Source organism: Electrona antarctica (assembly GCF_951216825.1).
Source record: "Electrona antarctica genome assembly, chromosome: 12".
Lineage (NCBI taxonomy): Eukaryota > Metazoa > Chordata > Actinopteri > Myctophiformes > Myctophidae > Electrona > Electrona antarctica.
In genome coordinates this window covers 8848662-8861961 of record NC_136793.1, presented here as the reverse complement: position 1 = coordinate 8861961, position 13300 = coordinate 8848662, and the positions used below count along the sequence as shown (strand labels likewise).

General features: G+C 46.5%; 1 protein-coding gene across 2 annotated transcripts in view; it reads left to right on the top strand.

The window, feature by feature from the left end:
• The window catches only part of rad17 (RAD17 checkpoint clamp loader component), a 28574-nt gene extending 16378 nt beyond the window's left edge, over positions 1-12196 (top strand). For both annotated transcript variants that reach the window (XM_079516697.1, XM_079516696.1), the window contains exons 11-17: positions 1460-1651; positions 2498-2592; positions 3975-4121; positions 5602-5730; positions 6031-6151; positions 9241-9298; positions 10220-12196. In XM_079516697.1, coding sequence (XP_079372823.1) covers positions 1460-1651; positions 2498-2592; positions 3975-4121; positions 5602-5730; positions 6031-6151; positions 9241-9298; positions 10220-10457 — 980 coding nt within the window. In that variant the 3' untranslated portion in view covers positions 10458-12196. The remainder of the gene's footprint in view (positions 1-1459; positions 1652-2497; positions 2593-3974; positions 4122-5601; positions 5731-6030; positions 6152-9240; positions 9299-10219) is intronic.
• The last annotated feature ends 1104 nt before the right edge of the window (positions 12197-13300 follow it).

The following is a 13300-nucleotide window of genomic DNA, read 5'->3' as shown; positions in this document are numbered from 1 at the left end:
TCAGTAACAGTGTTAAATAGCTCTATATTGTGACAGTAATCATTGCTATAGAGTGTGTTCAGTAACTGTGTTAAATAGCTCTATATTGTGACGGTAATCATTGCTATAGAGTGTGTTCAGTAACTGTGTTAAATAGCTCTATATTGTGACGGTAATCATTGCTATAGAGTGTGTTCAGTAACTGTGTTAAATAGCTCTATATTGTGACGGTAATCATTACTATAGAGTGTGTTCAGTAACAGTGTTAAATAGCTCTATATTGTGACGGTAATTATTGCTATAGAGTGTGTTCAGTAACACAGATGGCTTAGGGTAGACGACAGAGTACAGCCTAGAGTCTAGTTGCTGTAAACAAGCCGTAGTGCGTTTATGGGTATTTCAACCTTAGCAGACCTAGTTGTATGTACGTCACTCTGGATGTTGATTTTGACAGCTAATTTAGATTTTAGTCATAGTTTTAACCCATGTAGGCCTGACGTCGAAATAAATAAAAAGTCTTCTGAAAGAATATATTATATTCAAAGATCTGTGCCACATTTTCACGATTTTTCAAAAATAGCAGACCTACAAGCTCGTAGCGCGCCACTCGGTGGCGCGCTATGAGCTTGTAGATCTGCTATTTTTCAATAGCTAAAGAATAACATGCTTAGTTAAAACACCAAAAGGGGTTCCCGTCCAGAATGGGTTAAGTTAGTTTTAAGGGCCTTGTTTTTGCTCTGAGAAGTCGCGGTGCGACAACGCAAGCGTATTTACGTGAGCGCGGTCCCGTGAATTTGTTGCGCGTGTGCTGGTTACGTGCACACGCCCGGCCGCGACTCACCAACCTGAATTCGGTTTCGCTTTCTTTTTTGTTTTACGCTTGCGTTGTTGCGCCGCTCTTCAACAGACCTGGAGGAGAGCTGTGTTGATCCAGGCAACAACGCCTGCGTTCCTCGCTTCACATTTGCAAGGCCCTTTAGTCACATTTTAGTCACCTGGAATGTTTCACCTGTCTAGTTTTAGTCGACTAAATCTACAGTTGATTTAGTCGACTAAATCTACAGTTGATTTAGTCGACTAAAATGTATTTTGGCGGGCCTTGATGCCGTCGTAATGGCTGATTTTATGTTTGCTGAAAAAGTGAAAATAGCCGATCTACAAGCTCACAACGAGCCTGTGACGCGCTGTGTGCATGTAGATCTGCTATTTTCAGCATGCAACCAAGTGTAAAATGTCTTGTCTTTTACTTATACTGGATCTCTTGTCCAGTAGTCCATTCCTAACATTTTATGACTTGTCTAGACTTGTCTAGTCTAGTTTTTATTTGTTGACAAAATTGTATTTAAATATTGTAAAATATATTTAGTCTTAGTTTTAGTCATCATAGCTTAGTTTCCATTTAGTTTTCGTCAGTGAAAAAACGGTAGTCGACCTCATAGTTTTAGTCGACGATAACAACCCTCCATTGTGAATCCTCCAGACTGTTCGGCGGAGCGGGGGGCGGGGCCGCGGGCGTCGTCCAAGAAGGGGAAGTCGTCATCGTCGTCGGGCAGAGCGCCACGGGGGAAGAGGAAGTCCAAAGACCAGGAGCAGGAAGTGGAGCAGGCCATCGGAGGAAAAGACGCCTCGCTCTTCCTGTTCAGAGCCCTGGGCAAGATCCTCTACTGCAAGAGTAAGCCCCTCCCACAGGGCTTAGCCCCTCCCACAGATCCTATACTGCAAGAGTAAGCTCCTCCCACAGGGCTTAGCCCCTCCCACAGATCCTCTACTGCAAGAGTAAGCTCCTCCCACAGGGCTTAGCCCCTCCCACAGATCATCTACTGCAAGAGTAAGCTCCTCCCACAGGGCTTAGCCCCTCCCACAGATCCTCTACTGCAAGAGTAAGCTCCTCCCACAGGGCTTAGCCCCTCCCACATATCCTCTACTGCAAGAGTAAGCCCCTCCCACAGGGCTTAGCCCCTCTCACAGATCATCTACTGCAAGAGTAAGCCCCTCCCACAGGGCTTGGCCCATCCCACATTTCATCTACTGCAAGAGTAAGCCCCTCCCACAGGGCTTAGCCCCTCCGACAGATCCTCTACTGCAAGAGTAAGCTCCTCCCACAGGGCTTAGCCCCTCCCACATGCTTTAGCCCCTCCCACATATCCTCTACTGCAAGAGTAAGCTTCTCCCACAGGGCTTAGCCCCTCCCACAGATCCTCTACTGCAATAGTAAGCTCCTCCCACAGGGCTTAGCCCCTCCCACAGATCCTCTACTGCAAGAGTAAGCTCCTCCCACAGGGCTTAGCCCCTCCCACATATCCTCTACTTCCAAGAGCTGACCTGTTCTGGCATTCCATACTATGTTGATCTGACCTCATCAAACCCTGTACACTCAATGGCCAGTACAGAATTAATTCCATGTTGATCTGACCCCCTGTGTGTGTGTGTGTGTGTGTGTGTGTGTGTGTGTGTGTGTGTGTGTGTGTGTGTGTGTGTGTGTGTGTGTGTGTGTGTGCGTGTGCGTGTGCGTGCACAGGGGAGTCCCCTGTAGACCCCGGTCTGCCCACAGGGCCCGGTCTGCCAGCTCACCTGTCAGAACAGCACAGAGCCAGACTGCTGGAAGATCCTGAGGTAAGCACACACACAGAGACCGTAGCTGACCTATGACCTCTCAATGCTTTTCATTCCGCTGTGAGCTTGTAGAGTGGCTGTAAATAATTTAAAAAGAAATACAGAGGACAGAACTAGTGTGTCTGTTCTCTTCTCTTCAGAGCGAACGTTTTTAAGTCAAATCTTTGCTTCTGGGTGGGGGTCCCTGGAACAACATATTTTCAGATGGGGGGGTCGTCGTCCAATTACATATAATTTTGGGGGTCCTTGACATGAAAATGTTTGAGAACGACTGACATAGAAACATAGGGTTTCTCAGAAAACTTTAGAAGACATTTTTAGACATGTTTAGAATCGTCCTCAGGTCTAAATGGCACTGTAGTTCCACACTCACTCCAGAGGGCCACTATATTTCCACACTCACTCCAGAGGGCCACTATATTTCCACACTCACTCCAGAGGGCCACTATATTTCCACACTCACTCCAGAGGGCCACTATATTTCCACACTCACTCCAGAGGGCCACTATATTTCCACACTCACTCCAGAGGGCCACTATATTTCCACACTCACTCCAGAGGGCCACTATAGTTCCACACTCACTCCAGAGGGCCACTATATTTCCACACTCACTCCAGAGGGCCACTATATTTCCACACTCACTCCAGAGGGCCACTATATTTCCACACTCACTCCAGAGGGCCACTATATTTCCACACTCACTCCAGAGGGCCACTATAGTTCCACACTCACTCCAGAGGGCCACTATATTTCCACACTCACTCCAGAGGGCCACTATAGTTCCACACTCACTCCAGAGGGCCACTATATTTCCACACTCACTCCAGAGGGCCACTATAGTTCCACACTCACTCCAGAGGGCCACTATATTTCCACACTCACTCCAGAGGGCCACTATATTTCCACACTCACTCCAGAGGGCCACAGTGCATAATACCGTCTACAAGCTCATACCGCGTCGCAGCTTGAGCTTGTAGATCTGCTATTTTTTGCTATATTTGAAATTCAATCTTGCATTATTTTTTTTGCTATTTTTTAATTGGAATCCTGAAAATTAACATTCTTATGTCATTTCAAATGCCTTTCAAATTCCGTTAATCATAGTTATGTTAACTTTATGAACTAAATACATTGGACATAAAAAAGGCGATAACGTTTTAATACTAGTCATTAAGCTACTAATTTAGACTGAAGTAATTAAAGCGGGTCATGTTTGCATGTTTGGAATTGTAACAGCTGCACGAAATAATATATCAATATTCTGATATTATTGTGTGTGTGTGTGTGTGTGTGTGTGTGTGTGTGTGTGTGTGTGTGTGTGTGTGTGTGTGTGTGTGGTTGTGGTTGTGGTTGTGGTTGTGGTTGTGGTTGTGGCTGTCAGCTGGTGGTGGAGCGGTCCCACATGTCCGCCGACTTCTTCAACCTGTACCTGCACCAGAACTACCTGGACTTCTTCTCGGAGGTGGAGGACGTGGCGAGGGCCAGCGAGTACCTCTCCGACGCAGACTTCCTCACCGGGGAATGGAGCGTGAGTAACTAGGGCTGTACTAGGGCTGTCAGCGTGAGTAACTAGGGCTGTCAGCGTGAGTAACTAGGGCTGTACTAGGGCTGTCAGCGTGAGTAACTAGGGCTGTCAGCGTGAGTAACTAGGGCTGTACTAGGGCTGTCAGCGTGAGTAACTAGGGCTGTACTAGGGCTGTCAGCGTGAGTAACTAGGGCTGTCAAAACTTCCTCACTGGAGAATGGAGTGTGAGTAACTAGGGCTGTCAGTGTGAGTAACTAGGGCTGTCTAAAGGGCCTTGCAAACGGGGAGCGATAAAACGCGCCTATAGTTCATTTTCAATGAGACCTGCTCTGAGAAGTCGCGGTGCGACAACGCAAGCGTATTTACGTGAGCACGGTCCCGTGAATTTGTTGCGCGCGTGCTCGTTACGTGCACACGCCCGCGACTCACCAGACCTGGATTCTGTTTAGCTTTTTTTGTTACGCTTGCGTTGTTGCGCCCCCTCTTCAACAGACCTGGAGGAGACCTGTCGTTGATCCAGGCAACAACGCCTGCGTTCCTCGCTTCACATTAGTCTAGTTTTAGTCGACTAAATCTGTAGTTGATTTAGTCGACTAAAATGTATTTTGGCAGGCCTCGATGCCATCGTAATGACAGCGGGACACGTTGTGAGCTTGTAGATTGGCTATTTTCAGCATGCAACCAAGCATGCAACCAAGTATAAAATGACTTGTACTTGCAACAACAAAGCCACTGCTCTCCTGAATCTGGCTGTGATGTACATGCCGTCTGCCCCACACTGAATACTATCGCCATTTTATTTCATTAGAGATCATATTAATGCAATATATATTCAACGTACTCAACCCTGCACACATTCTAAATATGCCCCCGAAATATTGTACTGAGCAAATGGACTGTTACCACCTTCATTACCAATGATAATAATAGTCTTTATTGTCTCCACATCATATGTGACCAGATTTGACTGAGAGCCTGCCATCACGCAAATTCCACCTTTTCCACAGAGGAGAAAAACTTTTTTTTTCTTCCAAAATGAGTTACTGTAATAGCACAGGCAGACTCTTCACATACTGAGCATTTCTGAAATAAGTGTCAGAGCTGAAATTGACATGTAAATTTGAAATAAAGGCCCAAACATGTAGCTAGGTGTAATGTTAGAGTCCACAGAAGTGAACCTTTCAAGCCTGTTTTCTCAACTCGCTGTTTCTCTGCAAGACATTACTCTATAAGCCATATCTCCAAAACTGGTGGGTCACTTTGACCCGGACGTAACGTAGGACTACAAAATGACCCGGACGTAACATAGGACTACAAAATGACGTCTGACTAAAATACCGAATAGCGGAACCCGTGCAGATGGTAATTAATTGATTTCATCAAACTATTGAACAATTGCCGATTGTAGATCGGCCAATTTTCGGCTCTCGATAGCGATGCTAAACGGTAGCGTACTAAAGGGTTTCATTGTGTTTTTACACAGTCTCGCGGCACCATGGGGGAGTACGGCTCATCGGTGGCCACCAGGGGGCTCCTGCACTCCAACCGCGCACACGTCTCGGTGGGATTCAGACCGCTGCACAAACCCAGCTGGCTGATGGTCAGCAGGAAGGTACGTTACAGAGCGCACACACACACACGCGTGCGCACACACAACCCAACAGGAAGGTACGTTCCAGAACACACACACACACACACACACACACGGACATGAAGGTACGTTCCAGAACACACACACACACCCACACACACACCCACACCCACACACACACACACACCCACGCTGTGGGACATGTCCCACAGACAGTTGTGGGACATGTCCACAGACAGTTGTGGGACTGCTAAATGCATAAGTTGAAATTGTAACGGAACGTTGATAAATGTCTGTGTGTGTCTCTGTGTGTGTCTTCAGCACCGTGAGAACTGTCTGGCCGCTCAGTCTCTCTTCGCAAACTTCTGTCTGACTCCGGTCAGCCTGCAGACCGAGCTGCTGCCCTACCTGGCCCAGCTGGAGACTCCTCTGAGGAACACAGGTAACTACCAGCTCACCACCCCTCTGAGAAACACAGGTACCTACCAGCTCACCACCCCTCTGAGGAACACAGGTAACTACCAGCTCACCACTCCTCTGAGGAACACAGGTACCTACCAGCTCACCACCCCTCTGAGAAACACAGGTACCTACCAGCTCACCACCCCTCTGAGAAACACAGGTAACTACCAGCTCACCACCCCTCTGAGAAACACAGGTACCTACCAGCTCACCACCCCTCTGAGAAACACAGGTACCTACCAGCTCACCACCCCTCTGAGAAACACAGGTACCTACCAGCTCACCACCCCTCTGAGAAACACAGGTACCTACCAGCTCACCACCCCTCTGAGAAACACAGGTACCTACCAGCTCACCACCCCTCTGAGGAACACAGGTAACTACCAGCTCACCACCCCTCTGAGAAACACAGGTACCTACCAGCTCACCACCCCTCTGAGGAACACGGGTAACTACCAGCTCACCACCCCTCTGAGAAACACAGGTACCTACCAGCTCACCACCCCTCTGAGAAACACAGGTACCTACCAGCTCACCACCCCTCTGAGGAACACAGGTACCTACCAGCTCACCACCCCTCTGAGAAACACAGGTACCTACCAGCTCACCACCCCTCTGAGGAACACAGGTACCTACCAGCTCACCACCCCTCTGAGAAACACAGGTACCTACCAGCTCACCACCCCTCTGAGAAACACAGGTACCTACCAGCTCACCACCCCTCTGAGAAACACAGGTACCTACCAGCTCACCACCCCTCTGAGAAACACAGGTACCTACCAGCTCACCACCCCTCTGAGAAACACAGGTAACTACCAGCTCACCACCCCTCCGAGAAACACAGGTACCTACCAGCTCACCACCCCTCTGAGAAACACAGGTACCTACCAGCTCACCACCCCTCTGAGGAACACGGGTACCTACCAGCTCACCACCCCTCTGAGAAACACAGGTACCTACCAGCTCACCACCCCTCTGAGAAACACAGGTAACTACCAGCTCACCACCCCTCTGAGAAACACAGGTACCTACCAGCTCACCACCCCTCTGAGAAACACAGGTACCTACCAGCTCACCACCCCTCTGAGGAACACAGGTACCTACCAGCTCACCACCCCTCTGAGGAACACAGGTACCTACCAGCTCACCACCCCTCTGAGAAACACAGGTACCTACCAGCTCACCACCCCTCTGAGAAACACAGGTACCTACCAGCTCACCACCCCTCTGAGAAACACAGGTACCTACCAGCTCACCACCCCTCTGAGAAACACAGGTACCTACCAGCTCACCACCCCTCTGAGAAACACAGGTAACTACCAGCTCACCACCCCTCTGAGAAACACAGGTACCTACCAGCTCACCACCCCTCTGAGAAACACAGGTACCTACCAGCTCACCACCCCTCTGAGAAACACAGGTAACTACCAGCTCACCACCCCTCTGAGAAACACAGGTAACTACTACTAACTACCTACCTGGCCCAGCTCAACACCCCTCTGAGGAACACAGGTAACTACTACTAACTACCTACCTGGCCCAGCTCAACACCCCTCTGAGGAACACGGGTAACTACTACTAACTACCTACCTGGCCCAGCTGGAGACTCCTCTGAGGAACACAGGTAACTATAACTACCTGGCCCAGCTCAACACCCCTCTGAGAAACACAGGTAACTACTACTAACTACCTACCTGGCCCAGCTGGAGACTCCTCTGAGGAACACAGGTAAACCACAGCCATCTAATAGAAGAGTTACGATATAGAGGGGGAAGAAACCGAGCGCTCGAGCTGTTCATGCAGCCTGAACTGAGACAAGCTGGAGTTGGAAATACATTGTTTTCAACGAGGGCGGCGCAAATAAGAGCAATTTTAGGCACGTGTGCAACATGACAACTGTTTTAAAGTATTGTACAGTAACGACTAAAGTCTCTGTAATGTTTATACTACAAAACAATCTAAAATAAAGGGATAACGCCTTTTTAATTAAATCCCGCACCACCAACGACGCCATTAACGTGTTATGTAGTGCTTTATTTAACCCTCTTATGGCCACCCTAATTAACAGTGGATTGTGCCTTCTACCTGCACTATTCATATGTTTAATTCGTCATTTTAACTGCTTACTTGCCATAATAACAGACCGCATGCTCGGAAAGAGAGCTGCTTGTTTGAGTGAGTGTCATACAGTACCCCTCGTTAACCAGTAGGTGTCCTACCTGACCACAAGTAGCTTTGCGGCTGAACACACATGCTCTTTGGAATGCTGAACAGTGAATACATATTTAACACTGATGTTTAGGAACAACATTAACATGTATCGTCTATTGTATCAATAATAAAAAAGCTTTATTTATATAGCACCTTTTAAAACGGCGTTACAAAGTGCTTCACAAAAGAAACAATAATAGTAAAACATCACAAGGACATTTTAAAACAATGTGCAAAAAAGTGACATTTTTCAGTGAGCGTCACTCACAAGGACTTTATGCATTTCCGATCACTTATACCATCGTTATCTATTGTTGAAGACTTTAATTAAAAAGAGGATCCACTTCCGAGAAATGATCATTCATGAAGGATATAATAGAGCTCACTTCTACAAGCTCACATCTATTGTTTAGATCTGGTGGTGCAGGTGGTGACAAACGATTTGTAAGTTCCAAGGTTCAAGGTTGTGCTTTATTGATACATCTTGTGTACAGATAGGCCTACATACTGTAAGAGTACCCCCAACCCCACAAGAGGCAAATATTTGAGTTAAAAAACGTTCGCTCTGAAAGAATATATACTGTATATTCAAAGATTTGCGCCACATTTTCACGATTTTTCAAAAATAACAGATCTACAAGCTCGTAGCGCGGCACTCGGTGCCGCACTATGAGCTTGTAGATCTGCTATTTTTCAACAGCTAAAGCATAACGTAATGCTTGAAACACCAAAAGGGGTTCCCGTCCCGTCTGAAGTATAAGTTGACATTATTACTGTGTGTGCGTGTGTGCGTGTGTGTGTGTGTGTGTGTGTGTGTGTGTGTGTGCGCGTGCGCGTGCGTGTGCGTGTGTCTCTCAGCTCAGATCACCTTCATTCAGGACGTGGGACGTCTCCCAAGACGACTTTTCCCTGGCAGGTAATAAATATTTTATTTTATTTATTTGTATATTATATATTTTATTTTATTTTTTTTATATTATATAATCACTAATTTCAGCCTGTTGTTTTCTCACTGCCCCATTCTCTCTTCCACTCTACGTAGAACAACACAAATACATTTTATTAAATCCTTGTAAAGCTGCTATAAGCAATAATATGTCAAGATTCTAATGACCTTTTCTTTTCTTTTTTTGGTATTCAGACAGCCAGCAATGGGTAGAACGCTCCCAAAAATAATTACGTCTCTGTGACACATCTAGGGGCCGCAATCTGCTTTCAAAGATGTTCCTAGAAGCTTTGTCATTGGTCGTCTGATGCTCTCTGTAGAAAGCTTTTAGGACTTTGGGGCCCGTCTCCGGTTTTAAGCTTTCCGTGATAAAGGGCTCGCGGTCTAATGCATATTAGTGGAAGCCCCAAAACACACACCGTTATGGATGTAAACCAACTTGAGTCCTCGGCTGGCCTTCCCTGTCCGCAGCGATGGGGCAGCCAGCCTTGAAATGGGCCTCCAGATCCTGGCCGATTTCTGCTATAATATTTATAATATATAATATATTGTAGTAGTCCGGCAGCCGACAGGCTTCTTTTGTTTAAAGTGGGAAATTTGGTATATAGACTTTTTTTATTGCCCTAAAATATTGTCTATATACATACATTCATGAATCCACTTGCTTGGGTCGCACACACCAAGACTGAAGTTCAAAACATTCATACTGATGAAGCTGAAATGTTTGTCCATAAATGTTTTGAACTACAGTCTTGGTGTTTGCGACCCGATTACCGTTATTTATTGGATATGTTTTGAACGGGTAACGCACCTAAAGTCAGAGCACATGAAGAGTAAAACTATCACATTGACTACATTAACCTTTAGGTGTTGTCTGTGCACTGCGTCCAGGTTCAAAGCCGAGGCCCTGACGGACAAAGACCCCGGCACGCTGGAAGGGGACAGCGACGGTGAAGAGGAGCACAGCCTGGGGGGGACCCCTGCCCCGGGGACCCCTGCTGTGCCTGGAGGCGACAGCCAGGGTCCGGGGGGAGGGGCTGACATGCCCGCCAGTCAACCCCAGCCCACCATCACGGAGGATCTCCTGGAGGACGAGGATCTGCTCATAGAGGAGTACGACAGCGATTAGCGGAGAGAGAAAGAGACACCCGTGATGCTTTCGACTGCCTTAAGGTCCTTGCAAACGGGGAGCGATAAAACGCGCCTATAGTTCATTTTCAGTGAGACCTGCTTTTTTACGTGAGCACGGCCCCGTGAATTTGTTGCGCGTGTGCTCGTTTCATGCACACGCCCGCGACTCACCAGACCTGGGTTCGGTTTAGCTTTTTTTTTACACTTGCGTTGTCGCGCCCCTCTTGAGCAGACCTGTAGCAGACCTGTAGCAGACCTGGAGGAGACCTGTAGCAGACCTGTAGCTGGTCCAGGCAACAACGTGTGCGTTCCTCGCTTCCCATTTGAAAGGCCCTTTATTTGGAACACACTGTGACCCTTTTTGTTTATATTAGTTACCGTCGTCGGAAAAAGGTTTTCTCTTTTAGATTTTATGACCACCTCAACAACCTGAACATTGAACATTCTGTGAATTTTCTGTGGCCTGGGGTTTTCTCTGTGTGTTCGGAAGCCTTTTGAGCTGCAATGAAAACAGCCAAAATCCCTCAACTGTGACATTATTTGTTGTGACAAATTGTTAGGTCATATATGGGATTTGTGGACTCTTGCATCACAGTCCACAGTCAAATCAGAGCACTTGTTTGAGCCTAATTATTCAGAAAGCCCAAGACCACATGAACATCTACTGAATGTTCAAAGTTCATGTTTTTAGGGGGCAGTTGAGCTCAGAAAACCTTAAAAGTAAAAATGTCACCAGACCTTTAATGGGAGATCTCCCCTTTCCTGCATGTCTATTGTGCTCATCTGGTGAATTCAATTTACCGGTTGCTAAGCAACAGATGTTGCTTTTTTTGCCGTTCGCCTCCACGTTATCGGAAAAAGAAACGTGCATTTATCTCGGATTCCATTCCCAGGTCAAAGCGAGCTTTAATTATGTCGAATAAAGCTTGTTTTTGGCCCCACAACCGACGGACACAAAATCTCTTGGTGAAAAGAACAGTTGACCGTCTGTCACAACACGCATTCGGTTCACGTCTCAGGTTTCAGTGGACCTTCGAAATAAGGGTTTCACTGAAAAAAAACAAAAAAAAACACTGGCGGTTTTTGAAAGCCCCTCTAACACCAGGGCTCCACCGGACACGTTGCGTCTCCGTCGCGTGCGTCAAAAAACGCACCGGTTAAATTTTAATGCACGCGTTAATGTCACGCAACGCGGGCAGTGGAGCCACCCTTCATTGATTAAAAAGGGAACATTCCCTGACGGTGACGGAGACGCGACGCTGACGCGCCCGGTGGAGCCCCGGTGTAACACTCTGCACAACCCTGACTTACAGTAGCATTGGTGGGTGGAGATGGTCCCCCTATTAACCCTATTGGTGGGCAGAGATGGTCTCTCTATTAGCCCTAACCCTATTGGTGGGCGGAGATGGTCTCTCTGATTGCCTGTTTCTGGCACTTATCCAAACTCACTTACAGATCAGCTCTTAACATCCTAAATAGTGTTCGTATTTATTTGATGTGCATATTTAAAACACACACCCCCCGCCCCGAAACAAATCCTCATTGAATGTTTGTCACTCTCCTAAACCAAGGAACATTAGAACACACACACACACACACACACAACTTTTCTGATGTGTTTTGTTTGATTTTGTTATTCCTTCTTTAACTGTTTCACTTGAGTGGGTGATTATTATTATTATTATTATTATTTTGTCATTTAAATACTCACTTGAAGGATGTTTTTATTTGTGTGTGTGAATTAAAAAAAAGGATTTTGCTTCATTAAAAGTTGAGCTTTGTTTTGTCCTCTGTAGTTTAATAGTGGTGGTTTCCACCAGTTTGTTTTGTCCTCGGTAGTTTAATAGCGGTGGTTTCCACCAGTTTCAATCTAATATTTGTTTAAGATTACAGTAGCCAACACCGTAAGTACACACTGTTTGTAATATTGATGAATAACCTGCTCCCTATAATGCAATACTGCTCACGTCATGGTCATACCATTAAAACATAGAATTAGTTATTTTGATTGTTTTTAACAAGAGTGTAAGTATAGTGCTGTTTGTACGCACGCGCGCGCGCGCGCGCGCACACACACACACACACACACACACACACACACACACACACACACACACACACACGTGACACGGACGGAGTGCAAAACACACTCTTAAAGGACCACTTCACCACTTTTCAACCTATCTTCATATAATAGGTCCTCACTAATAATCATGATAAAATGGCACAATTTGTTTCTACTAAGTCTGTCTCATAGGAGGCCTGTGGGCAGTTCAGAAAAGGGCTGTGGGCAGTTCAGAAACCAGTCTGTGTCTCATAGGAGGGCTGTGGGCAGTTCAGAAACCAGTCCGTGTCTCATAGGAGGGCTGTGGGCAGTTCAGAAAACCAGTCTGTGTCTCATAGGAGGGCTGTGGGCAGTTCAGAAACCAGTCTGTGAGGGCTGTGGACAGTTTAGAAGCCTGTCCATCGAGGGGGAATCCAAGCTAATAGAAACTGCAGGCTTTCCAGTCCTGAAAAGTTGCAATGCGAAAATGGAAGCCATCGTTCTCACGATAATACAAATCTAAACGTTTTTGTACAAAAATCTTGTTTAAAAAACAATTCTGCCTAGGACGGGTTTCTGAGCTGCCCACAGCCCTCCTATTATGAGACAAAAATTGTGCCATTTTATCATGATTATGAGGACCAATTATATGAAGATAGGTTGAAAAGTGAAGTGATCCTTTTAAGCTGGGCTGTTGCCTAGAGTCCAGTCCAGTGCATTCTGACAACTTCCGGTCCAGGACTTGTTTGTTACTCTTCTAATAATGGCTCTGCTGCACTTTGACTTTGATAACAGTT